Raw genomic sequence first — 25,581 nt, 5'->3', positions numbered from 1 at the left:
TTATTTGCTATTTATTTAATAACAGTTATTTGCTAGTAAAAGTCCTATACAGTTATCAGTGGCAAGGTGAGAAGCCAAGAGAAACAGCATAGGAGTGGCCATAAAATTTTCACTTAAGCAAAACTACCGTTAATTTTATTGTTGCTTGAGTGTTCTAAGTTCGGGCTGTAGGAATTCCAAAATATCTCCTCTGAAATACCTTTGTGGCCTACAATAAATTTTTTTTTCTAATAACCATGTTTAAGGGAATTGAAAAGCCTAATAAGAAGGCCAGTGGTGTGGTTGGAACTGCCAGGTTTGTTCAGGAGCTGGTGGAGATGGACTGTTCTTTGCTAAGAGAGATCTGGATGCTGTATTTACTCTCGTTTTGGGTAATGCCTGGGACACTACAGTGTAAGCAATGCCTTTAATGGAAGCCTGTGCATCTTCAGTGCCTTCCTTCCCCAGTGGCACAGAGCCACCACCTTGGGGTATCACCTGAGCTTCACTGGGTAGGGAGGCAGGGTCAGGGCACTGTGTGTGCAGATGAGCAATGGATTGCTATGGTTACCAGATCATAGCATCACTGCCATTTTAACAGCTGGGAAACAAGGCTGTTGAGTAATGCTGGACCACAGCAGGTCTGTGGCAGCGCCAAGCACAGAACTGAGGTCTGCTGGCCCCCAGATAGAGCCTTGTGCATCCAGCACCTTTCTCTCTGTGCAGTGGAGAGGGTTCTTACTGTGGCCTGTCAGTAATGAGACATATTTATTCTCATTTTCTTCTTTCTGCTGAAATAACTCTAATTGTTCTTATGAATTTTAATGTCTGGTGCTAGTTGGCTGATTACCAGTTCAGTAACACCAGATAATGGGGATGTCTTACCAAGAGAAACAGAAGAGATTCTGGGGTGCTTTCTTATTTCTTCCTCTCTCTCTTTTTCCCCCCCTCTAATAGGAAAGGCTAAGTCACATTGGACCTGAGGAGTTTGTGCAGGCATTTGTACATAAAGACCCTCTGGATGGCACCAAGGTATGATTTGTCTGCATGCAAAGCGTCTCCTGCGATCGCTGTTTGCTCTAGATGAACTGATGTGATGAGATCCGTAAGAGCAGGGCCTGGGGCACATGTTGACCATGGCCAGACCAACTGATGACCTGTATTCTCACGGCAAGGATGGGACCTGTTGGTAGAGCTGTCACTGGCAGATCATTGCCATTCCTTCCTGGTGAGAGTATGTCCTAGCCTGAGACTGGCCAGCATCCTGATGTTCTGCTTTCTGGCTTGCTCCTCCTAACCTGCTTTGACCAGGGCAGATGGCTTGCGGCTGTACACAACCAGGGAATGTCTGTTCCCAGCGTTGAAAGCGTAAAGACTCTGGACGTGAGGTAATGCCCCTAGTGTGTGCCCAGACACCACAGTAATGAGTCAGTGCGTCATGAATCAACATACTCTTCTCTCTCTACACAATAGCTTTTAACCCAAAGCACCGCAGGGAATGGAGTGCCTGATCAGGGCTTCATCCAAAGTCCGTGGAAGCCAGTTGGAGTCTTTCCACTGATTCCAGTGGGATTTGGAGCAGCATTTCAGTGAGTGCCTCAATAAGGAAAGAGACTTCCTGGCTGGAGAGGGAGAGTTGGAGATTTCACACACTGCCAGAAAAGAAAGAGGGTGGAAAATTCTTCCCCAGAACTGCGTATGGGCTCCCACTGAGATCATACATCAATGGCAGAATTTCATCACTGGATGCTGAACATAACAGGAAGACCTCTGTTTATAGTGCTGCCCAAAGAGCACCAGAATAGCTTGTAGTGGTGAAAAAATGGATAGATTGATGGATGGATGGGTGGACGGATGAGTAAAAAGTGCAACATTGGGCTCTTTCCTTCTCTTACTGGAGTAATGGAAATTCTGCAGTTGGTTTCAGGGAGAGGGGAGTGGGCAGAGATGGTGTTTCAAGTGTTCTGATCATTGATCACATTCTTTAGGAAGGAACCCCAAGGTAGCAAAGATGTGTCAGAAACATGAAATACCAAACCAGCCACAGTGAGGTTTCAGCAACCTGCTGCAAACATGAGGGACAAGACTGATAATGAGCAGTCGTCATATCTGTTGCGAGGTAAAATGAAAGAGATCAAATGAGGGCACTAAATTTGAGTGGATTTTGGAAGAGTGGGACGGAGGCAGCAGTGAGTGAAATCAAATTGCATAAAGCCATAGAGGGGAAGGGATGCGAAGGGGAAGAAGGAAATGTTCAGTAATAAACTAATGTACGCACAACGGCTGTAGCTGTATCTGGAATTTCCAATGCAGGGCCAGCACAGAATACCACCAAGATGTGAAGAGAAATTGAGGTTTCAAGGCAAACGTAAGGAAACATCAGCTTAGGTGGACAGGAAGGATTAGAATGAGAGGTGGAGAGCCTGAAAATAATGGTGGGATGGGAAATCCAAGCAAATCGTCTTGACAGACTATGACAAGCTATTTGACAGTTACGCATGTTCTTCAAATGCAAATCTGAACACTGAGGTGCTGCCCTGTAACAGTTCTGTGACTTCAGTGAAGTGCATAGTAACAGAGAAAATAACAGGCTCAGAGCAAGGATGCACCGCTGCGTTGCCTTTTAAGTACAAGGCAATGACTTCCCCCAGGAGGATCTACTTAGTAAAGCAAACTGCCGTAACATTTTCACGCAAGACATGGCACTAACAAATTATTGGGCTTCAAGTTAGCAAGGCTAATGAAAGTAGAGGTAGTCTGCAACTTTTCTCCACCCTTTCCCTGGGCTGACCAGAGGTCCCAGTGATGATTTAGAAGAGCCTCCGCACCAGGGTAAGGTATAGCCGAGGGATCGTGTGGGACCTGGCAGAACATTGTGCATAGCAGCGCAAACCTTACGTGGAGTGACGTATCGTTCCCCAGCCCATGGAGACCACCCCTGTTAACCACAGGGAATTGGCTCTGGTCTGAACTCCCTCCAGCTGGAGATCATATTAAACATCTTTCTTGCACGAGGGCTTCAAAAGGCTTCACTTACGAATGTTTATCAAGCACTTTGAGTTGCAGATGGAAGATGCTAGGGAGGTGCTAAATATTGTTGCCATTTATAATTCTTAACCTTTAAAAAGCAGTCTGTTTCAACTTTAACTGTTGCATATTTTTTACAAGTTTTGTGGTATTAGCTGTGGTTCTTGTGCCCTGGCACAGGACAGCAGTGTTGAGATGGAAATACCATATTCAGAACAAACCCTAGGTTTCGTGTACTTCTTGCTACAACAGAGAACAAGAAATACCACAGAGCGCGTGAAAAGCAACTGCTGTGGGTAGACTGGGGCTGCTTTGGGTTTCCTTTGTTTTGTTTGATATTTACAGGCTACTTGCTGACATTTATTTTTGAGATGCTTTTAAAATATATATTTTTATTGTATATGTGGTCTACTCATAAAGTGGCTAGGAATTTCAGGCTTGTTAAGATTTGCCCCATAGCATGCTACTGTGATTTCTGTTTCTAAACATGCGTGTATACAGAATCACAGGTGAATATTTTCTTACTTTGAATTACCTTGGGAATCACGTTAAGCCCCATTTCTTAAGGGGTTTTAGTCACTTGTTTAACTTACATACTATGGGTAATCCCATTGACATTAATGGATCTGTGTTTATGCATTGTGATTTTCTTCTTAGTGGCATGTATTTATGGTAGCTCTGGGAAATGATCATCTTAAAACAAAAAATCAGTGTTCTCTGATACCCCCTAGTGGATGTTAATGGATGTTCAAATAAATCGGTGAACTCTAGAGAGCAGTGTGTCCTGGATGGACACTCTAAGAATTTAGGGCTGGGAAAAGGACCTGAATTCTTATAATCCCAAGCAACATCTTCAGGCTGTGTGAACTGTCCTATCACTCTGCTGAAGTCAAATTATCTGTTGGTGTCAAAGGAACTGGAAGAGTTCAGCCAAGTATCTGTTCCCACAGCCTGTATCGGTTATGGGAATTTATGTTAAGTTTCATATAAAGAAGTGAAAAATGTGCTTCTTGTAATGGCTCTTATCAATGAAGTATCTCTGGCACGTAAGTGACCTGTTCAAGAGCAGCCATCAAGACGGAGCTGGTCGCTAGAGAGCCTATTATCCTGAAAACTCAATAAGGGAAATATTTTTTTTCTATAAAGAGGCAACTAGAACTGTGTTTTCTCTTGCTTATCTCTTGTTCACTTCACTAAATTATGGTCTCCCCCCTCCAGAAAAGGGCTGTGGGTGATTGCATTTACTAAAGTGAAGGAAGTCCTGGAATCAAAGGCACAAACTGAGTGTGCTGTGGAAGACTGTGCTTGCCTTACTTTTTCTGCATATCGTTGTTGCTATCTGAATCCTGCAATGCCCCGGCTGTTAATATCCCAGTGAACAAGGGTCAGTGCAGACTGTGTTGGTGAACACTTGCTGCAGGCAAAATGGGGCTGTTTTCTGTACGCTAGTGTGAATTGTGCAGTGTGACACACTCAGCTAGACCCCGTGCATCTGCCAGCCACCCACCTACCCACTGACTTTTTGAAAGGGGCCCTTGATGTAGAGTCTTCCATGTGCATGAGAGAGATGTGGCCAATAATTACCTTTGTGTGGTATTTATCTTAGCGATCGGGCAGCTAACTGGAACACAGTTATATGTCTTTCTGTGCTTTTTTCTCCCCAGACTTGTTTCAGTGAACAGAAGAAGACGAGTAACCTTGAGGCCTATGTGAAATGGTTCAACAGACTCTGCTATCTTGTAGCAACAGAAATTTGCATGGTAGGTGAAAAGTGTGTGGCGTGTTTTACCACATGCCTGAAGTACCAGTTTGAGATCATACATTAATAGGCAAACCTGGGGATTTATTTCTTATGACCTGGCTAAGCATCTGACGGTAAGTTTTAGTAATACTGCACTCGCAGAAGCGACCTGATAAATGACAAACATATTGCAAAACAGAGCTGGCAACACACGGGGGATACACTGTTCTCGTGATGTAGTAGGAGCACAGTGTAGAATAATGAACCCTGCAGGGAAAAAGAGAGGAGAAAATGCCTTGAATTATCCTGTGAGATTTCTGCTGGAAAAGATTCTAGTGGAGCAGTATTTATTATCTGTCATCCTAAAGCTCTGTTGTGCTTGTGAATTCCCACTGCATGGCTCTATGTCCTGCTGCCCGTTACTGTAGCTGTGACTAGTGGGTTTTTGACTTGGTAGTGGGTTTAGTTTGTTTTACTTGGCTCCATCAAAATGAAATTAATGTTTTCTCCTTTGAAAAGGGCGTGGAAGGGAGGAATAGTAATGGTATAAACAGCCTAGATAGCCCATGACTCAAAAGCATTACCATTTGAAGATCATATTTGGAAAAGGTGGGGGTGATTCCAGTCAGACTTAAATGTGTATTTAAAATGTTAGCTACCATTTGGCCTGGCCATATTGTTGAAAGGGCCAGAAGAGGGGAAAGGGATTAATGCAGTGAAACAAAGTCTTTCCAGGACAAAGATGCTGCTGTTATATGGGTGTGAAATCCTGCCCTTGGGAAAGTCTGTGCTGATGTCGTGGTTTAACCTCAGCTGGCACCAAAGCAGCGAAAGCAAAAAGCAGCCACTGACAAGCACTAGACTCCAATATACAGTAAGGCAAGCAAGCCCCATGGCAAGCACAGGAGCCTGCCAATTAATAGCTAAACAGCTATAGCAGGTATAAATTCGATCTAGCACATTCCAATCAAACCTGTCATTATCTCGAACCCTTCGAGCCCCACATTGGGCGCCAAAAAGGACTGTCGTGGTTTAACCTCAGCCGGCAACTAAGCACCACGCAGCCGCTCGCTCACTCCCCCCGGTGGGATGGGGGAGAGAATTGGAAGGGTAAAAGTGAGAAAACTCGTGGGTTGAGATAAAGGCAGTTTAACAGGTAAAGCAAAAGCTGCACACGCAAGCAAAGCAAAACAAGGAATTCCTTCACTCCTTCCCATGGGCAGGCAGGTGTTCAGCCATCCCCAGGAAAGCAGGGCTCCATCACGCCTAACGGTGACTTGGGAAGACAAACACCATCACTCCGAACGTCCCCCTCTTCCTTCTTCTTCCCCCAGCTTTATATACTGAGCATGACGTCCCATGGTATGAAATGTCCCTTTGGCCAGTTGGGGTCAGCTGTCCTGGCTGTGCCCCCTCCCAGCTTCTTGTGCACCTCTAGCCCGGCTAGCTCAGTCGGTAGAGCACGGGAAGCTGAAAAGTCCTTGGCTAGTGTAAGCATTACCTAGCAACAGCTAAAACATCGCTGTGTTATCAACATTGTTCTCACCCTAAATCCAAAACACAGCCCTGTACCAGCTACTAGGAAGGAAATTACCTCTATCCCTGCCGAAACCAGGACAGCTGATGTGCCCACTGACTTTGAGGGAGGCCAGCAGGGAGCTGAGGCACTGCTTCAGGGCTGTTTGGGCTGCCTGTTCCAGCGCTAAGACATTAACTGAGGCAAGCCTAGGAATTGCTGTGAATTTCTTCTGTGTCACTGCAGCGAAAGCTTTCATTTTAGAGACTGCCAGTCACCAGCATCCACTGGGTTGCTGGAACAGAATTAGGGCCAGAATTAGTGACTGACAGCAGATGACCCAAGCTGTGCACGGACCCCTGCTACGTATGTAACAAATACCTAAGATGCCCTGCAATTCTGCGTACACTTATCACAGATATTCGTTTATTTTAATTTACAGCCTGCAAAAAAGAAACAGCGAGCACAAGTCATCGAATTCTTCATTGACGTTGCCCGAGAGTGCTTTAACATAGGGAATTTTAATTCGCTGATGGCAATCATTTGTAAGTACAGCTTCTAACCAGGTCTCTCCATCAGCTGTCACGGATGAAAAGGGGAAACCTGACTCTCATCCATGGCTGTCTTTTCTTCTTTCTCACTCATAGCTGGAATGAACATGAGTCCAGTTTCCAGGCTAAAGAAGACTTGGTCAAAAGTGAAAACAGCCAAATTTTTCATTCTTGAGGTAAAAAAAAAAAAAAAAAAAAGGTGCTGCTACACTGCTTAAATTATATTCTGGATTTTTTTTGTTTGTGAATTTTCACATTTTTATCCAGGTGTGAGATGTTTGTAGACATGTTTCACAGAGAGAGAGCCAGATTCTGGCTGAAGTTTCCCAGGTGTAGTGAGGAAGGTGTGAAGCTGCTGATACATAGAGGGGAATCAGCACTCAAATAGGAGGAGGAAAAAAACCAAAAATATGAGCCTATATGCAAGCCGTAGTGCTTTCACCAATGCCAGTTTTGTTTGGCCACAGACACAATGCTGAGTGTAAAGCTCCCAAGCTATACCTTGGACGTCGAGTGAACGAGGCCCAAGGTTGGTTTTTTGTATTGAGGATACCAGGATTTGACATATATAAAATGGGCAGTCCTTATTCTTCGCATAAAAGCTCAGTAAGCTGCTACTAGAAAAATCAAAGGTACAGACAGCTGTGACCTGCAGATCTCTCACTGTACCTGTGGTTCATGGGGGTTTGTGTGTATGTGGATTTTTGAAGATGTAGGCTAGGCTCTGTTCAGGGTTTGTTATAACTGAGGGTAAAGTTGTCTTCAGAGGATCCAGGTCGCTTTCTAACCAGCGTGTTGTCTTTTGTGTACCTAGCACCAGATGGACCCTACTGGTAACTTCTATAACTACAGAACAGCATTGCGGGGGGCTGCTCACAGATCACTCACCGCACACAGCAACAGGGAGAAGGTAGGTGTGACCGCATCTCATTTATCTCCAAATGGATGGTGTGCGTTGCTGGTGAGAGTCAGTGGCTGAAAGGCTCGATGCAAATGCTCTCCTCCCTTCCATGGGTCACCAGCGCAAGGCTCGTGCACTGCTAAATGCAGTTGGAAATGTAAATGTGTGGCTGAGAGGAGTCTGAAATGGATCACAGGGCTTTTGTGGACTTGCTCTCAGACATTGGGGAACTAGAGAGGGCATGACACACAGCATGGAGGACTTGGCTGCAAGCATCTCTCTCTCCCTGGAAAATTCACATTGTTTAGATTGATAAACCTGATGGAACAAGTATTCCAGACTAAAATGACTTTTATTTTGGTATGGAGCATCAGCCTGGCAGGCCCAGGTGGAACCGCGCTTTTGTTACAACTGTGCCAGCCAGACCTCTGTGCAGACAAGCCCCTATTGTGTTGTGTAGGGTGTGATTGAGATAGAGAGCAAAGGGCACAGCACTCAGAGATGAGGTGGTTCTCCGTTTACATTAGGGAAAGATGACTTACCGCAAGTCCTGCAAAGAAGTCTGGTCTGAATCCATTGCAGCAAATTTGGGGTGAAATTCTGTCCTCGTGAATTTTCATTTCATTTGGTTGTTGCTGCCATCTCAGTGAGCAAGAATCGAAGTGTTTTATCAGTGTTCGTGGCTGATACGTAGCTTTCTGAGATGTCACTGATGCTGCAAAAATCAGATTGAGGAGAGGTTAGTGCAGGATCCTCCTGTTTTGTGCCCCAGGGTGCTTCTTGTTAATTTGCTTATTTCTCTATTCAATTATCTTTTTTTTGTTTTGTTTTATGAAAGAGGGTTTGTTTTTAACATTGCAGTTGCTTATAGTCATAAATGGGTAATCTCTGTGCAGGGCACGGCTAAGGTAAAGTAGATACTGCGTGAACAAGCATAATATGGAATTTCACTAGAGGAGTCAGGCCAGATGCTAATCTCACATCGCTGTAAATTTGATGTAAATCTGCTGAAGCTAATGGAATCTCACAGCATTTACAGTGAAATGAGATCAGCATCTGGTTGCAGGCTGACTCAGCTGCAATGGGAGTACGCTGAGTTGTTCTGAAAAGCACTCCTCTGTGCAAAGAAGAGACGATGGCTTTGGATGTTTGTGACTGGCAGAGAAATTCTTTTAACTCTACACACCGCAGCAAGGACCTGTCAGTCTGAGATGCTTCTGCAGTTTAGTTCTTCTGCAACCATCATATATATTCAAACCAGTTGCTTTATTGTTTGACTTAATTTCCTGTGGAAGTTAGCGATCTCTGTCATATCTCTACCCCTGGCTGGTTAAGACTGAGGGCAGAGAGCGTATTAGATTGAAAGGAATCTATTTTACATAAGAAAAAGCCCGTATTCTGTTTCCCTTGTATAGATAACATTAGTTCAAGAAAATGCTCAAGCGTATGATTTGGTAGCTACTCACGCTGGGTATTTTACAGTGTCAGGTACAGCAGATCATGTAATTCTTGCTGTAGGAATTAAGGAATTTTGTTTCTTTTTTATAAGCAAGATTATCAGTTATTTATTGTAATGAGTTTGAATAAAATTGAAAGAACACGATCACTTCTTTAACAGAAAATGTTATGTTGTTTCTTGGCAAACTTGTGGCGGAGCTCACTCTGAAGAAAATTTTTACCTTCAAATTGAATTGTGCTTACAAGAGTTTGAGATCCCAATCCCCTCCACCCCTCTTCTCGACAAGTGGCCACCCCAGAAGCAGAGATGGAGGCCTCAGGCCTCAGTCCATCTGCTTGAGAAGGAAGGTGCTCTGGAGCGAGCGCTCTTGTCGCAGACCAACAGGCTAAGCAGTGGGATATGTCTCGCAGGAAGAAAAACTGCCTGTAGGCTCGGAGGAGCTAATATTTAACTGGCAGCCTCACCAGAAACGTTGCTTTATTCTCTCCTCAGGGCTGGTGTCTCGGCTGCTGAGTTTTGAACAGCGCTTGAACAGAAGCACAGCTCGGGGGCTGAATGATATCCTCAGAGGGAGGCAGGGTGAGCAGTGACCTGGGGCACCCTCCCTCCTCCTACTGTGTGCACACATCTCGCCCAAATCCCCCATGTGACGCTGGCCTTCTGGCACAAAAGAGCGCTGCCCGATTTCGTCACCCGCTCCATCCTCATCCTCAGGGTGCTCGTGCGAGACTGCAGCACAGGTTGTAGGAGAAGGATCTCAGTATAGCCGTGGAGGATCCCCTGACCTCAGTCCTCACTGTTCTAATCCAGCCCTTCTCCCTGTGTGTAAACGGCATAGTTATAAACTACTCGTTACTTGTTCAGGAGCAGGCTTGTAAAAAGGCACGGCAAGGCAGCTCTCAAAGTGGAGAGGTGCAATGCAGCGGCAGAAATAAACCTGCCAAAGTGCAGGGTGAGAGAACCGGTAATGAAGAAGGGCTGATGTTTCATGCGGAATTCAGAGGGGTATACTTGTTAGGAACTAAGTCTGGCTTTATCTATGCAGTCAGCTGACCTATGCCATCTCCAAAATTAAGTCATTCCACTGGGAAGCCCTGCATTGTGCTAATGACATTTCTCTGGCTTTGAAATGTTGGGAGTGTGTACAGTGCGGTACTGTGTGTTGTTGCCGTCCGATACTATGGAGGAACACGATGTCTGATCTCATTAGCTTTCTTCTTTCTGCAGGAGGCAGTTGTCCTTCAGCATGTGGGTGGGTTGGATGGCACAGGGGTGGGAATCAAAAGGGAGTGAAATATGAGTTTCTGGCACTAACCCAGATTTTATGCTAGCAAAGGGCCTGGATCGAAGCCAACATTAGAGTGTAGCTATATCCACTTTTGTTGCTTTTCCTACAGAAATTTGGAAAACAAAACATACAGGGTAACATTTTTATTGGGGAAATAAACAGTGACCCAAAGACAGAAATCCCCTGGAAAATGTGTAGAGAATTGGTATCCTAGAGTATGTCTTTGACGCCTTTTGGATGCAGATGAGAACAAGCTCTACCCGCGCTCTGAGCTGACTGGTGGCTTTGTAGCTGTATTAGCATGGCATTCAGCCCACATTCATATACCTTCCCTCTCAGCAAGGCTTTTTGTTTACGTTTAGTACCACTAATGGTGGTGACCTAGCTCCCAGGCAGTGTGGAGCAGGGCAGAACAAGCTCGCATCTGCCTGCAAAAAATATGTAGACAGAACCTGGCAGTAATTTCTAGCTGGGGATCAGTGTCTGCCTCCAGCTCTCTGTATCTTTCCACCTTAGAAGACCACACTGGTTAGAGAGTTGCCATCATTTTTGGTAGAAAACAAACCACGTAGACTGAATTGTATTCTTTACCTCAGGTTGATCGATTTAGTTTGGATGATATAAAAACGAATCCTGAAACACACTTAGCTCAGTTTGACTAGAAATTGCTCCACCTCACGCTGATAGCAGGGCTCAGGATTTTGGGGGGGGTTAGGCTGTGCTTTGTTTCCATTCCTATATTATATCAGTGGGATGTATCAGGATAATGCCAGTGGCTCTTGGAGTGTCAGTCCAGGCTTTTTTATGGCTACTGCACTGACATTACAGAGTTCATCTATGGCTGTCCCATAAAAAAGCCAGCAGAGAATGCAGATCTTTAGCAGTTTACTGCATGTGGTATTTTAGCTGAAACAGAAATTGGCTTCCATTTTCACTGCAAGAGTTGGTAGCGGCTTGTAGACTCCTTGCCTCAGTAAGTGTTTTCATGCCTATGGCTTGCTCGCCACTCATTGTTGCATCGTGAAGGCTGTAGACTGGAAAATAACAGCTGCCAATCCTGTTCTAGGTCCACTTCATATCCCGTTACAGCTGATGTACAGCGTGAGATGGAATAACAGTACAACATTAAATACTTAACCAAAGGATTGCTCCCTTGGGTGGTCTTGCATGCCATGAAGGCACTTCAATTTTGGTGCACGCTTAACAAGCTACAGTTCAGTTAATTTACAAATAGAACAGTGGAAACATTTGGATACCCTACCATGCGATGTGCTTTCCTTTAAGTTCGTGGTGATTAAGTTTGTACTTAGTGGCTTAAAAGGCAGGTGTTGCTGCCGCAGGAAAATGCTCACAGAGGTGACTGCTGACCCTATAGCTCAAACCCTCCAAGTGGCCTTTTTCTGTCACAGTGCCAGTGCTGGGGAGGTGGGTAGACTCAGATTTGACTATCGAATCCCAGAGCCCTGGGGGTCAGCTTTGTCATGGACTGGTCCTTTGTGTTATCTTTCTTTTCCCTTTGAGTTGTGACACAAGAGGACCCAGAGGGAGTCTGCTGCACTCTGGGTCTCTGCTGAAGTGCTGGAGATGCGCTTCAGGAGCGCTGTTGCTGCTTCTTATGTTGCTTAGAACATCTAGCATCAAATTTATCCCTGCGGTAATTCCATTAATTTCAAGAGTCTTACCTAGAAGTAGACTTTTTCTATAGCAAATTATGACCTGACTGATGGCTTAGAGAGAAGGCTTGGATCACTGCTATATGCCACTTTACCCTGGATGATTCCCGGGGCTTATTTTGAGTGCTACAATGATCTCTCTGGCTACCGTTGGCAGTTTCCTGTCAACTAACATAATATTTTCAGTCCGACTGTCTGCAGGTTAATTTGGAGAAGCAGGTTGTACTGATCAGGTACCAGGAAGGAGATTACATGCCTCAAGAGGTAGCCATGCATGGAGCTGTTGAAAATGAAACAGCTCCTGATTAACTGTTTGTAGACAAGTCCTTGGTCGTCAAATTTTATACTGTCTTTCCTTGTCCAGAGACAATACTGGTTCTTTGGTTCCCAGCTGTCTTTAAATTGCTCCATTTGTGTCTTCAACATCTTTGTTTATAAAGACCCAACAGAGAAAGGAAGAGTTCTGCAATTTTATTTTGCTCTTTGCTGTCTGATCATGTCATCAGTGATGCTGTTGATGATAAACTGGGTTATTAGCATTTTCTTAGTCATGTTATTCTGCTCAGTGAACATAGTGTTCAGTTTGTATTCATTTCAGCATACATCCTCCTGATGGCTGAAGGTGTCTTTATACCCTGCTGCCCTTATGCTTGCCTGTCACTGTACTGCTTTTTAAGTGCACAGCACACTGAGAAGTCAGTATTTCTTTTTTCTCCTCTCTCCTTACTGAGTTGTTCTTTCATGCAGAGAAAATACTGAACTGGAAAGATAATAGTTATGTCATTTCTCTTCACAGATTGTGATCCCCTTCTTCAGCCTATTGATCAAAGACATTTATTTTTTGAATGAAGGATGTGCAAATCGCCTTCCAAATGGACATGTCAACTTCGAAGTAAGATCTGAAAAATGTTTTTATCTATCCCATTCTGATAGCACTATCTGAGATCGTTTGCCTTCAACAAAGACTGAATATGCCAAAAGGGACGGTCTCAAGTGACTGTGTGAAGGTTAAACCAATCCCAGAACGTTTCTTAAAAGTATTAATATGTATATTTTATATAAAAATTACAAGCAGATGGTCCTAACTTGCTTGATGTTGGTTGGCTGCTAGAAATACAGTGTCAATAGTATAAATGATTATACTTACGGCTTGGAGGGGAAGATGACTTTTTCAGAAAACATGGAAAACTATTTTTCTTATACACACACACAGAGAAAAGAGTCAGTATAAAATGGTTTATACTGTAATTTATCTGCCTTTTTAGCCCTTTCTCACTTTTAATAAAGAGGTTTGGCAAAGTTTTGCCAAATAATTATAATAATAAATTACTTGTGGTTATTAGAGAAAAATTAGAATACAAGCGGAATTACATATGGAGTACACAGTCACTGTGTTCATGAGGTAAACGTCATGCCGCTGATGTACGGATTCAAATGTTTTATCTCCTGCCTGTAGGTTTTACACAGAAGAATTTCTATTAAATGCAGTAGAAGGATTTCTATTCCCTCACAGCCCTGGCACTAGGTGGTATTAGTCACATATCCTGAGTCATCCCGGTTCTGTGCCGGAGCGGATGGTTTTACACTAGTACAACTTGTTGCCAGTGCGGTGTGCAGGCGCTCAGGTGTTCCGCATTGTGCTGGGCATTGCGGTGGCTGTGTTCTTGTACGCCGGTGGAGGGGCAGAGGTGGGGTGCTTCTGAAAGAACTGCCCGGTGTCGAGGAGAAAATAGTTCTTGAGCTCTCAAATTCTTTGTAAATCATTTCTTGAGCATCGCTTTGGTTGCATTAAATTTCTTCTTCAGTTAGTGGCATTGTGAGATAGTGAGTAATGCATGAAATACTGAGCCTGGCATTGCCTTAAATTATATCAGAACTGTTACAAGACCTAAAGAGTTGTGAGGCGTTGGAGTCACTCCACTTTATGTAATTTATATCTAATTCTGCTCCCTCCTGTTCCATCAAAGTTTATGTCCTCTAGTCTTAAGTACATATGTGTAACCCATAACTTTGTTCGTGGATACATTTTCATTTAAGTACGAACTGAGTTGGCTTGTAAGAAGGAACGTAGCGCACCCTTTCCTCTCTCTTTCCCCTGTAAATGAACTGTGAAAATGTACCCATCTAAAACATACAAGGCTCTTTTCTCCTAATCTCCTTGTGGTTGGCACAACGGATCCTGGATCTTAGTCTTCTGCTTGGATGTGGTTGTTTTAGTGAGATAATCTTATTGTATCTGAGTGGAATGGTTTTACGTTTACAGAAATTTCTGGAACTGGCTAAGCAAGTAGGAGAATTTATAACATGGAAGCAAGTGGAATGTCCCTTTGAACAAGACCCTAACATCATCCACTACTTGCATACTGCTCCCATTTTTACTGAAGATGGTAAGACTCTGTACAATCTCTAATCACTGAAAATATGTCTCTTCATCACTAGTAATTAACACCCTGATCCATGCTTTGGTCTTCTCTCTCGCTGACCAGTCCCGGTTCTTTCCTAGCTTTCTGTCATGCAGCTTGTTTATCCCCAGTCTATCAACCCGTTTTTGCAAATATAACCTTCTAGCTCATGAAGGTGCTGCCTGATTGCTTTTCTTTTGTCCATAGCTTCTCTATAAGGCACTGTCTAGGAAGTTGCCATTGTGGCCCTGTTTTTGTAACCAAGAAGAGAGGCCACACAACCATGTCGTGGACTGCTATGAATGTCAGCTGTCCCTTAGCCACTCATTCTGTGATTGATGGAGCCAGAACTAATCTCTTCCGCAAACCAACACTGTCGTCTCTTCAGGGAACACAGCCCAGGGCGATGGTAGTCCAGCTGACCTCCTCCACTACAGCAAAGAAATATGTTACCTACAGAAAAGAATTTTTAAGAAAAATCTTTTCTAGTAATTAATTTAAGCTGTAGCTATGAGAGCCCTGTCCTGAAATTATTTCTCTGATTGTCTTTTTATACTTACGTGTCCTCTTCAATTTGGTATCCAGCATGTCAGACTCTGTCATTTCATATTGGTTCATGTCAGTTGCCTCTTGGTACATTGTCACACACAGAATTGTCTATAGCTATATTCCCATAAGCTATACTGGTGTTGGGTTTATTTTTTCTTGATTCTATAGGCAGTTTTCTGTACTAATCCAAGTTAAGCAGACCGGACAGTTTTTATTTCACAGACTACTTCAGAAAACAAAATACTGCTTCAAAAATCCTGCCTAAATCCTAAGAAGAATGACTGCCAAAATAGAATAATTAAAGTGATTAAAGCATTACATATCGAAAGGAGATAGGACGGAGGCATTTGTTCTGTTTTTAGGCTCTAAAGGGACAGAAAGTGAAAGTCAGGGGTACCTCAGAAGTGGTGTTTAAAAGTACAGTTTTCAGGCTGCTGGACCAAAAAAGGGTGACCTCAACCCACTAATTGTTTGCAGATTTTCTCTCTCATGCCCTCCCCTATATCCATACTGCTTTCATGAGATGCCCTTTGCAGAAGCCACAGCAGGCCTCCCCTGTTACCCAGGGGAAGTGCAGAGCAGAAAGATCTGCCCTGAGTAAAGGGTGGGAGAATGTATTAGAGAGAGGCAGCGGTGGTATGTGAAATGCAGCTGTACTGTGCTTGTCACAGTGTGGACGAATAGTGGGCCAACTCTTGAATATTAAAATGCAGTTGGATTGTAGTGCAGACTTGAATACTGAGATGGTTCGAGCGTTAAAGAATAAAGCATCGCTACACAGTCAAATGAGGAAATGTGTGTGAATGCAAATCACAGCCTACTTTAAAAAAAATCTGTGAAGGCAGTGAGATACTAATGCATCGCCAGCTTTTGCAGAGGAGACTCTACAGCCTAGACACATTTTGGTATCATAAAATGCATCCTACAATGCAAAGTTTTGCAGAAAAAAACCCTTCTTCTTTTTCTACTGTGTTCCTTCTCTGGTTTCTGTAACTCGTTCTTACTTTGAGGGTGTTTTGTATTCATTTAAGATAGCGTGTCCCCATAAGCTTTAAAAAGGAGGAAGAGAAAGTTGTGTTAAGTGGTGGAAATATCCTCAATTATAAAAAGTTTTATTTGTTTAGCTGTCAGCTCTCGCTGTCTCTCTTTTTTTAATGGTCATATAACACTTTGGTAGCGGTGCTGTGTCAGAGTAAATAGGCCCAGATCTGTATATGCAAAACCAGAGACCATTTAACTGTTTAATATTGTTATAAGAAGGTCACGCTAATGTGTATTAACTCTGGGCTCCTTTACTGTTCCATCAAAATTAACCTAACAGCTTTCCAAAGGTAGACGTGTGAGCTAAACGTCAGTGTCCTACTGATTGCCAGCTACCTGATGGACCGCGAAGTTTTAAAGTTTCTCTTGCTGTGTGGTACAGTACAGGACATACAAGAATGCAGAGAGTTAGGGGGTTACTGTTGCTGTCGGAATAACACATATTTACCTTTTCCAGGCTTGTATCTGGCTTCCTATGAAAGTGAAAGTCCGGAAAACCAGACAGAAAAAGACAGGTGGAAATCCTTAAGGTAACCACTCATTTTATCAGCTCATTTCTAAAGTACCTCCAAAATGCTGCACTGATAGTCAAAGCTTGTAAAGTGCTGGCATTTAAAATGTGACCTCTGATGGGGGTCTCTTCCATTTAGGACTAATCTACAGAGCTGAGGCTGCACTGATAAAAGCTAATCGTAATCTCAAATTATCCACCATTTAAAGAATGCCTTCCACTTGTGCATTTATACAGCGCTGTACCCATGCAAAAGAGGCCTGGTGTAGATGAAAAATGTCCTAGGTTAACTGGATCTTCCTACAGTTTACAGCTCTTAGAAGAGATGTGTAATGGTTTGGTGTAAGTGATGATTTTAAAAAAAAACAACCACCCACCTTTATATTTGCTTTTTTTTCATTATTCTTATGCTTTAAATTTACAGATCCACTATTTTAGGAAAGACTTGAAGATTAAGACATTATTGCAGTAGGTCAAGGAAAAGAAATCCGCAAACATTTTGCACTACTGATTCCAAAGATGCCTGTTTGGGATTTAGACAATTTCTTTTGTTTGAGTTTTTTGTTGGGTTTTTTGACTGCCTAACGTGATGGATGAACTGGATTCATCCACTGAAATCAACAGAACTGTGTGCACAATGATGCTTTTCTAACTATGAGACGGAGAGAGGAAGGACAAACAGACTATTTGTGGCTGTGCCCAAACTGCGTCAGGATCAATGTAACTTTTGCCTCTGAAGGAAAACATAAGAAAATCAGGAGCGTGGAGAACCATGGTACTGCAGAAGAGAATGGAAAAGTATAAAAAAAGGAAAGCAAAAAAATACACGTGAATATTTCAGAAGCAGGTGCTTCAGACAGCAGCTCTTTAAACCCTCTGAGGATTGTAAAATTAAATCAAACACAGACACAGCAGCAATCTGGTTAATTGCTGAACGAAGAAAGAACTTAATCTTACATTAGCAGTCCCCCAGCCTTGTTGAACAAAGCACTGACTGCTACAGGTATAAGCTTCCAGCAGATGAAAACTGACATCGCTCGCTCATATGTATACGTGTATGTCACATATAGACCACATCAGCATGGGACAGTCGTGCAAACCCCATGAATTCTCACAGAGAACAATCTGAAGTATGACTATTGCTTAGTTATTCTTCCCACCACTGTTGTTGCTTTTCTTACTGTGAATCTTGGCAGATCTGAGGAGGGCACAGTGTAGACAGTATTGCTTAAAGACCCCCGCCACCACCACATCTAAAGTGGAACTGAAGAAGCAAATGACCCTGGACTCAACTTACCTCTATTTAATGTAGGCAGTGTATGCCATAATTTTGTTGATGCTGAATTGCATCTTTTAGAGGGTTTTATCACACCTAAAGAAAAAAGATACTGCATTACCATTTGAAGAAAATCTATCGGGTTCCAATTAATACAGTACTGTTTATTTTGCAACATGATACTAGGAGGATAGGAAGGGGGAGGTAATGGCTCTGAATTTGGGAACTACACGGTATGCTTTAAAAAGACAAAGGGTTTCGGACTAGAATGAATGCACTGAGGAATTTGTCATTCATGAGCAGATAACCATTTTTTCTCTTTTTTATTTTTAGGATCTAAACCATGTTCACCATTTCCTTACAAATAATATGAAGTAGGGACTATATCTTGTGTTTAAAGTTGTACAATAATCAAGGTGCTACTGTAACATATATATTAAATGATAATGAACTGTATGGATATTAGATTCATAACTAAGCCCTAACAGTAGACTAATTGTTTGTACGTGGAAGGAACGTTCCTACCTGCCCCAGAAGAGACCTCAAAAAGCTTAAATGAAACCTAAATGCCACATGATATCGAACTTTGCATTTTATTACTGACTTGATGCTGGCCTTTTCAGACGTTCCAGTCTTTCTCTGTCTACAACAGAAGGACGTAACCCTTTCTTTGAGATCAGTGATAGTTTTCTTTCGATACAGAGTGATTCCAAGTGGCTGTAGTTGTTTTGCAAAATTAGGCTAATCGCAAAACCTGGCTGTGTTGGCCTATGCATTTAGCCAGAAAACTGGAACTGTTCCTGCCCTCTGCCAGGCCTCAGAAGTTATCCACGCCTGAGTGGGTTGTTGAAATGTGAGGCATTGGTGAGCTCGTGTTTGAGGGCAGCTCTGACAGTTGAGCTGATCGGGAGTACAGCAGCCTGAGACATGCTCTATGTGACATACTGAAGGTTTGTAGTGCCTGCAGTGCAGTTCTTATGTTGGGTTTTGGTCGTGAAAACCTGTGCAGTCTGGATCATGGCCACCTGGAATCCACTGCTCTTGCAATTGCTGAGATGAGCAGGACGCCTTCTTCTAGATTGCATACGTAGGGGCTTGGGGCAGAACTTGAGTTCTCCTTTTCGTATAGGTCTATCAGCGCATGAATCCAAGCAGGGGGAACGTAAAAATGTCATGTGTTTACTCAAGCTTTGTATGGAAGAACTAAGTGTAAGGATGGTACGACATCCTTCCAGCCAGGGAATGATCACTGTTCTGGTGACACTGTTAAGATGCTGTTTGTTAATTTTTGTACGTGAGCTGAGAGCTCTAGAGAGAAACGTACACACAAAGCCATTCCTTCAAGCAGAACCATTTCCAAAATGATGCCATTAAAAGCCTGTTAAATTCCAACCAAATTCAGAGCAATAACCATAAACATATCTACAACAATGTTAATGCTTAAGTGTGTTTGCTAAATGGTCATTTTTTTCTTAACGTCTGCATCTTTTTAACAGGCACAGTGTGACTTCATAGTGGAAATGTGTTTTTATTTATCTGAAACCCAGTGTAGGTGGATGGGCCCTTTCTTAAAACCTGCTTTTTAAAATGCAAATCCTCACTCCTTTTCTAATGAGCCAACAGAGGCTGGTACAGCTGACATTGTAACGCCCTGAAGATGAATCAAAATGTGATTTCTCATTATACTACTTTATATTTTTGGGCACCTTGCATGAATTCAGGCAATTTTGTAAGTATGAGTTAAATTAGATCTCAAAGTTTATCACTGTTGCAAACTAAACCATTTTCATAGTCTGAAACTTTCAAACCTCAGTGCTTAAAATGGAAGCATAAAGGTCAGATTTAGGTGGGTATTAAGGGCTTAGTGGGACTTTCAGAAGCACTGAATTATCTGTAAGCCTTTTTGTAGTCACACATTTAAAAGGTCTTTTTTCAGAGGTGCTAAACATCCTCATCTCTTGGTGAACACTAAGGCAATTACTGCTTTATAGAGGTGCGTGGCATATTGATCCATAGTATTTGATCTCCAGAGATGCTGGCTGCTCTTTGCAAAACGACTTGGAGATGAGAGTGCACAGCACCTTAAAATGAGAAGACTGCACTTTTAAAAAACAGACTTTGGGAATCATAGCTTGTCTTCACATAATTTCGTGGCTAAAATCCTATTGATTTAAATAGAAACAATGTAAAGCCTTAAGTTACAGCTGTCAGTTGCATTTGTAATTCATATTTGGCCTGACTAGGGTGTACAACTTCAGAGAGGGGAGAGTGGTTAGAGCCTTGCTTCACCAACAGGTTTTACAAAGCGCGAGTACAACTGAAAACAAAGGGTGGCAATTTGGGGAATAGATTTCTTCCAAAAATGTATTAACATTACATGAAAATCATTACATGAAAATGAGAACAAGCACCTCCAAAAATTAATGTTTTCTTGCTATAAATGTGTAAAGAACTCCTGCCATGCTGAAAAGAAAGCAATATCGCTTAACACCAAGCACTAAGCCACTGTAAGGCATGTAGTCATTAGACTAATATCTAGACAAGTTACTAGTAGTAATGTCATGGCTTTCTAATTCCACTTTTTTCAGTGGATTCACCTCCCTTACAGCTGCTTGAACTAATGCTACACAGAGAACAGAGCCAAGCTAGAGCTATAGGTCTGTAGCGTTAGTATCAAAACCCTAAGCTAGTAAGATGTGAATATATGATAGAGAGTCTTTCAGAAGCATTAACGTAGCTTCTGTGTATACAGCAATATTTTAAAAGACCCAGATCCAGGAAATCACTTCTGCACCTCCTCTAGTGTAATCAGAGTGGTAACAAAAGTTCTATTTTTTCATTTCTTGAGTGTGCCATTCTGCAATGTGGGGCTGGATAAAAAGCCCAGTGAAAAACAATGAAGGAATTGTGTGCCTTCAGCTTGTGTTGAAGTCAGCAGATGAACTTGCTCAATGCCTTTCAAAAGACACTTAATCATACAATCTTACTCTCAATTTCACATCAGCATCAATCACATTACCTAATTAAGGGTGGATGGACATAGGTCTGCTGGGCGTGACTGAATTTTGAGGGCAGAAAACTCTTGAAATGAGTCTAGCAGACAAGAACCCTGTGCACCAGAGTGCACTGAGCTTAGCATATCGTCGTTCCCTCCGTTAGGCAGTTAACACAATCCTGTCGTACAGCTGGCTGGAAGCTCCCCATGTGGATAGAGGACATGCAGATCTGGAAGCAAACTGTGATCCCAGCCGCTGCTGGGATGGCACTTTAGCAAAGTGTGGACACAGCTGCTAAAGCACTTCAAATAAAAAACAATTTAAGCGTAGAGATATTTTTCTCAGCTTGAAAATATTTTATGATGTGGTCAGTGGTGATAAGATAATCACTCACTTAAAATCAAGCCATTCCCTTACTGATACCTTGGTTACTTTGTCATGTTTTATTGCAATAGTTTACGCACCTCTTATTAAAGCACATGAGCGCTGGTTTGCACATGACTGTAAATCCAGTTTAGAACAGAGCTCAGATCACTGAATATGTAATTGGAGTTATCAAAAAGAAGACGTGTTAGTAGAAAAGAAATTGTTATGCATATCCGTGTAAAAATGTTACACAGTTAACAGTACCTGGCCCAACAATGACTGTGTTCCATAGAATGAGACTGATCCCAAGCACAGCGACATGCTGGAGGAGAAACTCCAATTGATTTTGATGGGCTTTGGAGCAGTCCTGCCATTATTAACTACGGTACAGTTTTAAGTTAGTCACAGCGATTAAATTGGATTGACAACTGGTATAGTCCCTGGCCTTTCTTTTGGGCCAGGTGCAACTCTCAGATGGGCAGGTTGCACTTGGTAGGGTGAAAATCCAGCCCTAGCGAAAGTTTTCTTTGACATTGTTGAAGTTTCAGCAGCAAATTCAAGGACTAAATCTGATCCAAGGAATTAATTCACGTCTGAGAGCAAAATTTGACCTTCTGGCTTTAAGAACCTTTTTTTCTTTTTAGACTGGTAGAAATTAGCCTTACTGTTTCAGGTGTCTCTTTCATTGGAAATTAAAACCCCTTTGATTGTGAACTGATTATTTCCATTGTTGTAATTGCAGAATGGGATTAGGGAGTGACAAGGAAACAGGGAAAAGCCCCTTTGTCACTGCTCAGAGGCTCAGCTGTGGGCCAAAGACTTTCTTTTCTTTTGTCCTTTTTGACATTATCTGTTGAGTGAAATTACCTCAGTGGTTTGTGCAGGGCATTACTGAACCGCGGCTGGGGAACAGCACGCACTTACCTGGTGCCCGTATGGCAGCACATACGCTAACAGGGGGATGCAGAGGTGATTAGATGGTCCTGTACGAAGCTGACGTGCAAAGTCACACCTGAGCCTGCACCCTTAGGTTTCTGATGCTGGGACACGTCCCTTTTGAAAGGTTGGAAGTTCTTGGAAGTTCACCTGGGGAAAAGCCTACTTCCTCATCCATCCAACAGAACGATTAGAAGAGAATTCTTTGAACCAGAAGAGGTTCCTCTGGAGGACTTGAAACAGCGAAGAACTTGTTACTTAGTTGACAGAGGTTTTAAGATCTAAGCAACGTGGAAAAATAAGTACTTAAAAAAATTGAGGAATACCTCGATGGTTGTTAACTTTCATATTTCACGGCACGGCAGCAGAGTGGAACAAGGTATCCGTGCGTATTTTCCTGTTAATATCAATGGCAGCTGGGCAGGCTAAGGCAGGAGAGAACACAGTGAAATACTGATGCAGAAAGCTGTACCGATACTTTTGTTTTAATGTTGGGTATGTTGGGAAGAAAGCACACTGCCTTAGGGTGTGTCCCTTTCCCTGCAACCACTGTTAGCTGCTCTGTGGAGGCGCTGAGCTCTGAGCTGACAGGGGAGGCAACAAACAAGTTACCTTTTTTTGATGGAACAGATCTGGAGGCTAATCTGTTTCGTATGAATTTATTTTACAATTCTTTTTGCATATTTTCAGATACACAAAAAATGCTAAATACATTAAGCTAATGCTCATACAAGGCATCACATCCTGCATTTTTATGTTTTATGCAAGGTGTAGATAATAGCTTGTATGCGTGGTATTTCATACGCTCTGCACGGGTGCAAGACACTGAAACTCAGGCTATAACCTCAGCTACAGAAAAAAAGCTAAGTATGAGTAGTAACTCCTGTCTAGATCCCCTGCCTTGCACTGTGGCCAGACGCAGATTGTAATGCTGTAAATTCAGGGTGGCTTAGGCTGCTCGCGCTTCCCTTGCTGCCTTTCCCTCCACAGAAGCAGTATTTTGCTCCATAAACAGCTCTTGCAAAATGCCATAGGAGCATTTTTCTAGTTCTCTGCCATACAAGGGCTCTATAATCATACTCCAGAGCTGTCATAATAGAATAGGAGTCCTTCTCCCTTCATCCCTGTGGCCCTAAAACTGCCAACCCGGACTAATGCTGCAGTACAGCAATGTTCCCAGGCCTTCTTGAATGCAGAAGACTTAGAGTTCAGAGCTCATGAGTCCTATAAGTTAAATATCTGTACAGGAAACTTCCTTCTAAAATGTGCACAGCCCATTTAATGGACTTCTGACCAGAAAATTCCATAGTCCAGCTACCTTTCAGAGAAATGTGACTTCCTTGGCAAACTGTCATTGGTCAGTACTACATCACTGCTTTCATTATTTAATTATGCTTCTAAAATTCCAGTCTTTTTGAAACAACTAAACATATGATGGTTTCTTGATGTTTGGCCCATGGGTAAACAGAGTCGAGAAACTGTGGGCTGTAGTCTGGGCAGTTGACATCGTACGTATTTCCATAACAGCCCAAGTTGGGTTATCGCTTACAGTCTGTCCTCGCCTTGAACGAGAAGGAATTGTTCCAATAGAATCCTCTTAATTCTTAAAACTTGGTGAAAGATACACACACAGAGCTATTAAATTCAAGTCTTTCAAGATACGATTCTTACAAATGTACAAGTACTTCCCTTAGGAGTCTTTCTGTCAAAAGAGCATTGCTAGTACGCAACACAGATGGAAAATAAATTATCCTCTGGGTTTCAGAGCTCTTAGGAAGTGTTCATCAGCTCATAAAGGTGAGAAACCAGATTGTAAGATTTTTTCACTGTTAGGGACAGTGACAGTACCAGCTGTCTTAAACCTAAACTCCAAGAACGTAGTATTCTAAAACATTTATTCACAGACCTAAAAACACAGAGTAAAAATGGGTAAGCAGAACTGTCTTTATTTTCAGAGTGAGAAATTCAAAGGTTGAACGGCACAGCCAGGGTCGCCTGGGAAGCACGTCCTTTCAAAAAATTACCCCATAAAGATATCCAGATTTTAATTTTACATTTCTTCTGGTGTAACTCCTTTTTACAACTGTGCTTAGAAAAATGGGAACTAAATTATCATTTTATTTTTTAAAAAGAGTCAAGCTAGGAAATAAATATGGATTAAAAGACTGATATATACTGTTCATGTGAGTGATAGTAACGAGGCGCTGTGCTCTTCCTGTATCTTTTTCTTTAAATTAAGCAAATTCATGTTATGATGAGCATTTTCAGGTCAAACTGAAATCCCTCTACCATCCATAATACTCAAACCATGTAGCTTTGTTTAGAAGTCCTCAGAACAAGTATCGACACTTTATTAATTGCACAGGCAGGAAACAGTAAGGTTACTTGAAAGCGGCTGTTATGATTTTGTGACTGTACATAGATCTTGCAAAATGTTAATGGTAATACGCATACTGTACCCCACATAAACACTGCAAGAATAGCATGGTCATTGTTACGCTTTATAGCTGTTGTGGAAGATGTCTTAACCTGCATTCATGATTATAGTGCCCATCCTATTCCCATGCCTTTTTATACAGTTGTGGTAAAATTGTTATGAAATCATTTTGTCAGTCATGTTTGAGCTAACTTACCTATGTATAGAATTTATATATTAAACCCCCTAATTTATACTGTGTTTTAACAGTTTGCCTGAACTGTCTATGGTTTCTAAATTTTGTAATGTGAGTGTCAAATAAGAAGAATAATAAAAAAAGGCTCACCTGTCTTGATTTTGTTTTTCAGTTTTATTTGTAGTAGAGGTTTCAACAACTACAAATCTACAGAATAGGCTGTAAAGAAACTTGGGTCGCTTTGAAATTCCAAAAATACAAAGATATCCCTGACTGTACACGGCAATTCATGGATATGCGTGTAGGCACAAAAGTACTTGTGGTTTCTGCTCTTCCTCTTGTTTCCACTTTACTGCTTCTCTTTTCATCCTCACACATTGAGAACATTGCACTGCATGTACGCTGCAAGGAAAAGAGACAAATTATCTTAGTTCCCATAATAAAGTATTTTCCTAAATAGGAGTCATAGACTCAAAACTTGTTCATAGTGAGAGGAAAAAGCTGGGACTGGGCCTGAGTATTTTTAGTCTGTTCCTATAAAACTCCACGGTACAACTCACGTTTAAATGTGTTCTTTTATTATTTGTATTGCAGTAAAGTGAGAGCTTCTACTGAGATGAGGGACCCATTTCAGTAATCGTGTACAGTAAAAGGCATTCTTGCTTCAAGTAGCTTGAAATTCTTCTAAATAAAGAAGAAAGAGGCTCAGAGGTGAAACTTGTGCGTAGGCGTAAGTGGTGGAGTTTCCTTGATGTCA

At 42.3% G+C, this 25,581-nt stretch overlaps 1 protein-coding gene across 3 annotated transcripts in view; it reads left to right on the top strand.

The window, feature by feature from the left end:
* RASGEF1C (RasGEF domain family member 1C) overlaps positions 1-24,983 on the top strand; it is an 88,023-nt gene extending 63,040 nt beyond the window's left edge. For all 3 annotated transcript variants that reach the window (XM_076349826.1, XM_076349824.1, XM_076349825.1), the window contains 9 exons: positions 937-1,011; positions 4,671-4,766; positions 6,706-6,808; positions 6,911-6,990; positions 7,629-7,724; positions 12,932-13,027; positions 14,399-14,522; positions 16,585-16,657; positions 17,063-24,983. In XM_076349826.1, coding sequence (XP_076205941.1) covers positions 937-1,011; positions 4,671-4,766; positions 6,706-6,808; positions 6,911-6,990; positions 7,629-7,724; positions 12,932-13,027; positions 14,399-14,522; positions 16,585-16,657; positions 17,063-17,087 — 768 coding nt within the window. In that variant the 3' untranslated portion in view covers positions 17,088-24,983. The remainder of the gene's footprint in view (positions 1-936; positions 1,012-4,670; positions 4,767-6,705; positions 6,809-6,910; positions 6,991-7,628; positions 7,725-12,931; positions 13,028-14,398; positions 14,523-16,584; positions 16,658-17,062) is intronic.
* Positions 24,984-25,581: the final 598 nt, after the last annotated feature.

This window comes from Aptenodytes patagonicus, chromosome 12 (genome assembly GCF_965638725.1).
Source record: "Aptenodytes patagonicus chromosome 12, bAptPat1.pri.cur, whole genome shotgun sequence".
In the NCBI taxonomy this organism is placed as follows: Eukaryota; Metazoa; Chordata; class Aves; order Sphenisciformes; family Spheniscidae; genus Aptenodytes; species Aptenodytes patagonicus.
The sequence above is the reverse complement of the archived record's forward strand: the minus strand, read 5'-3'. Positions and strand labels throughout refer to the sequence as shown.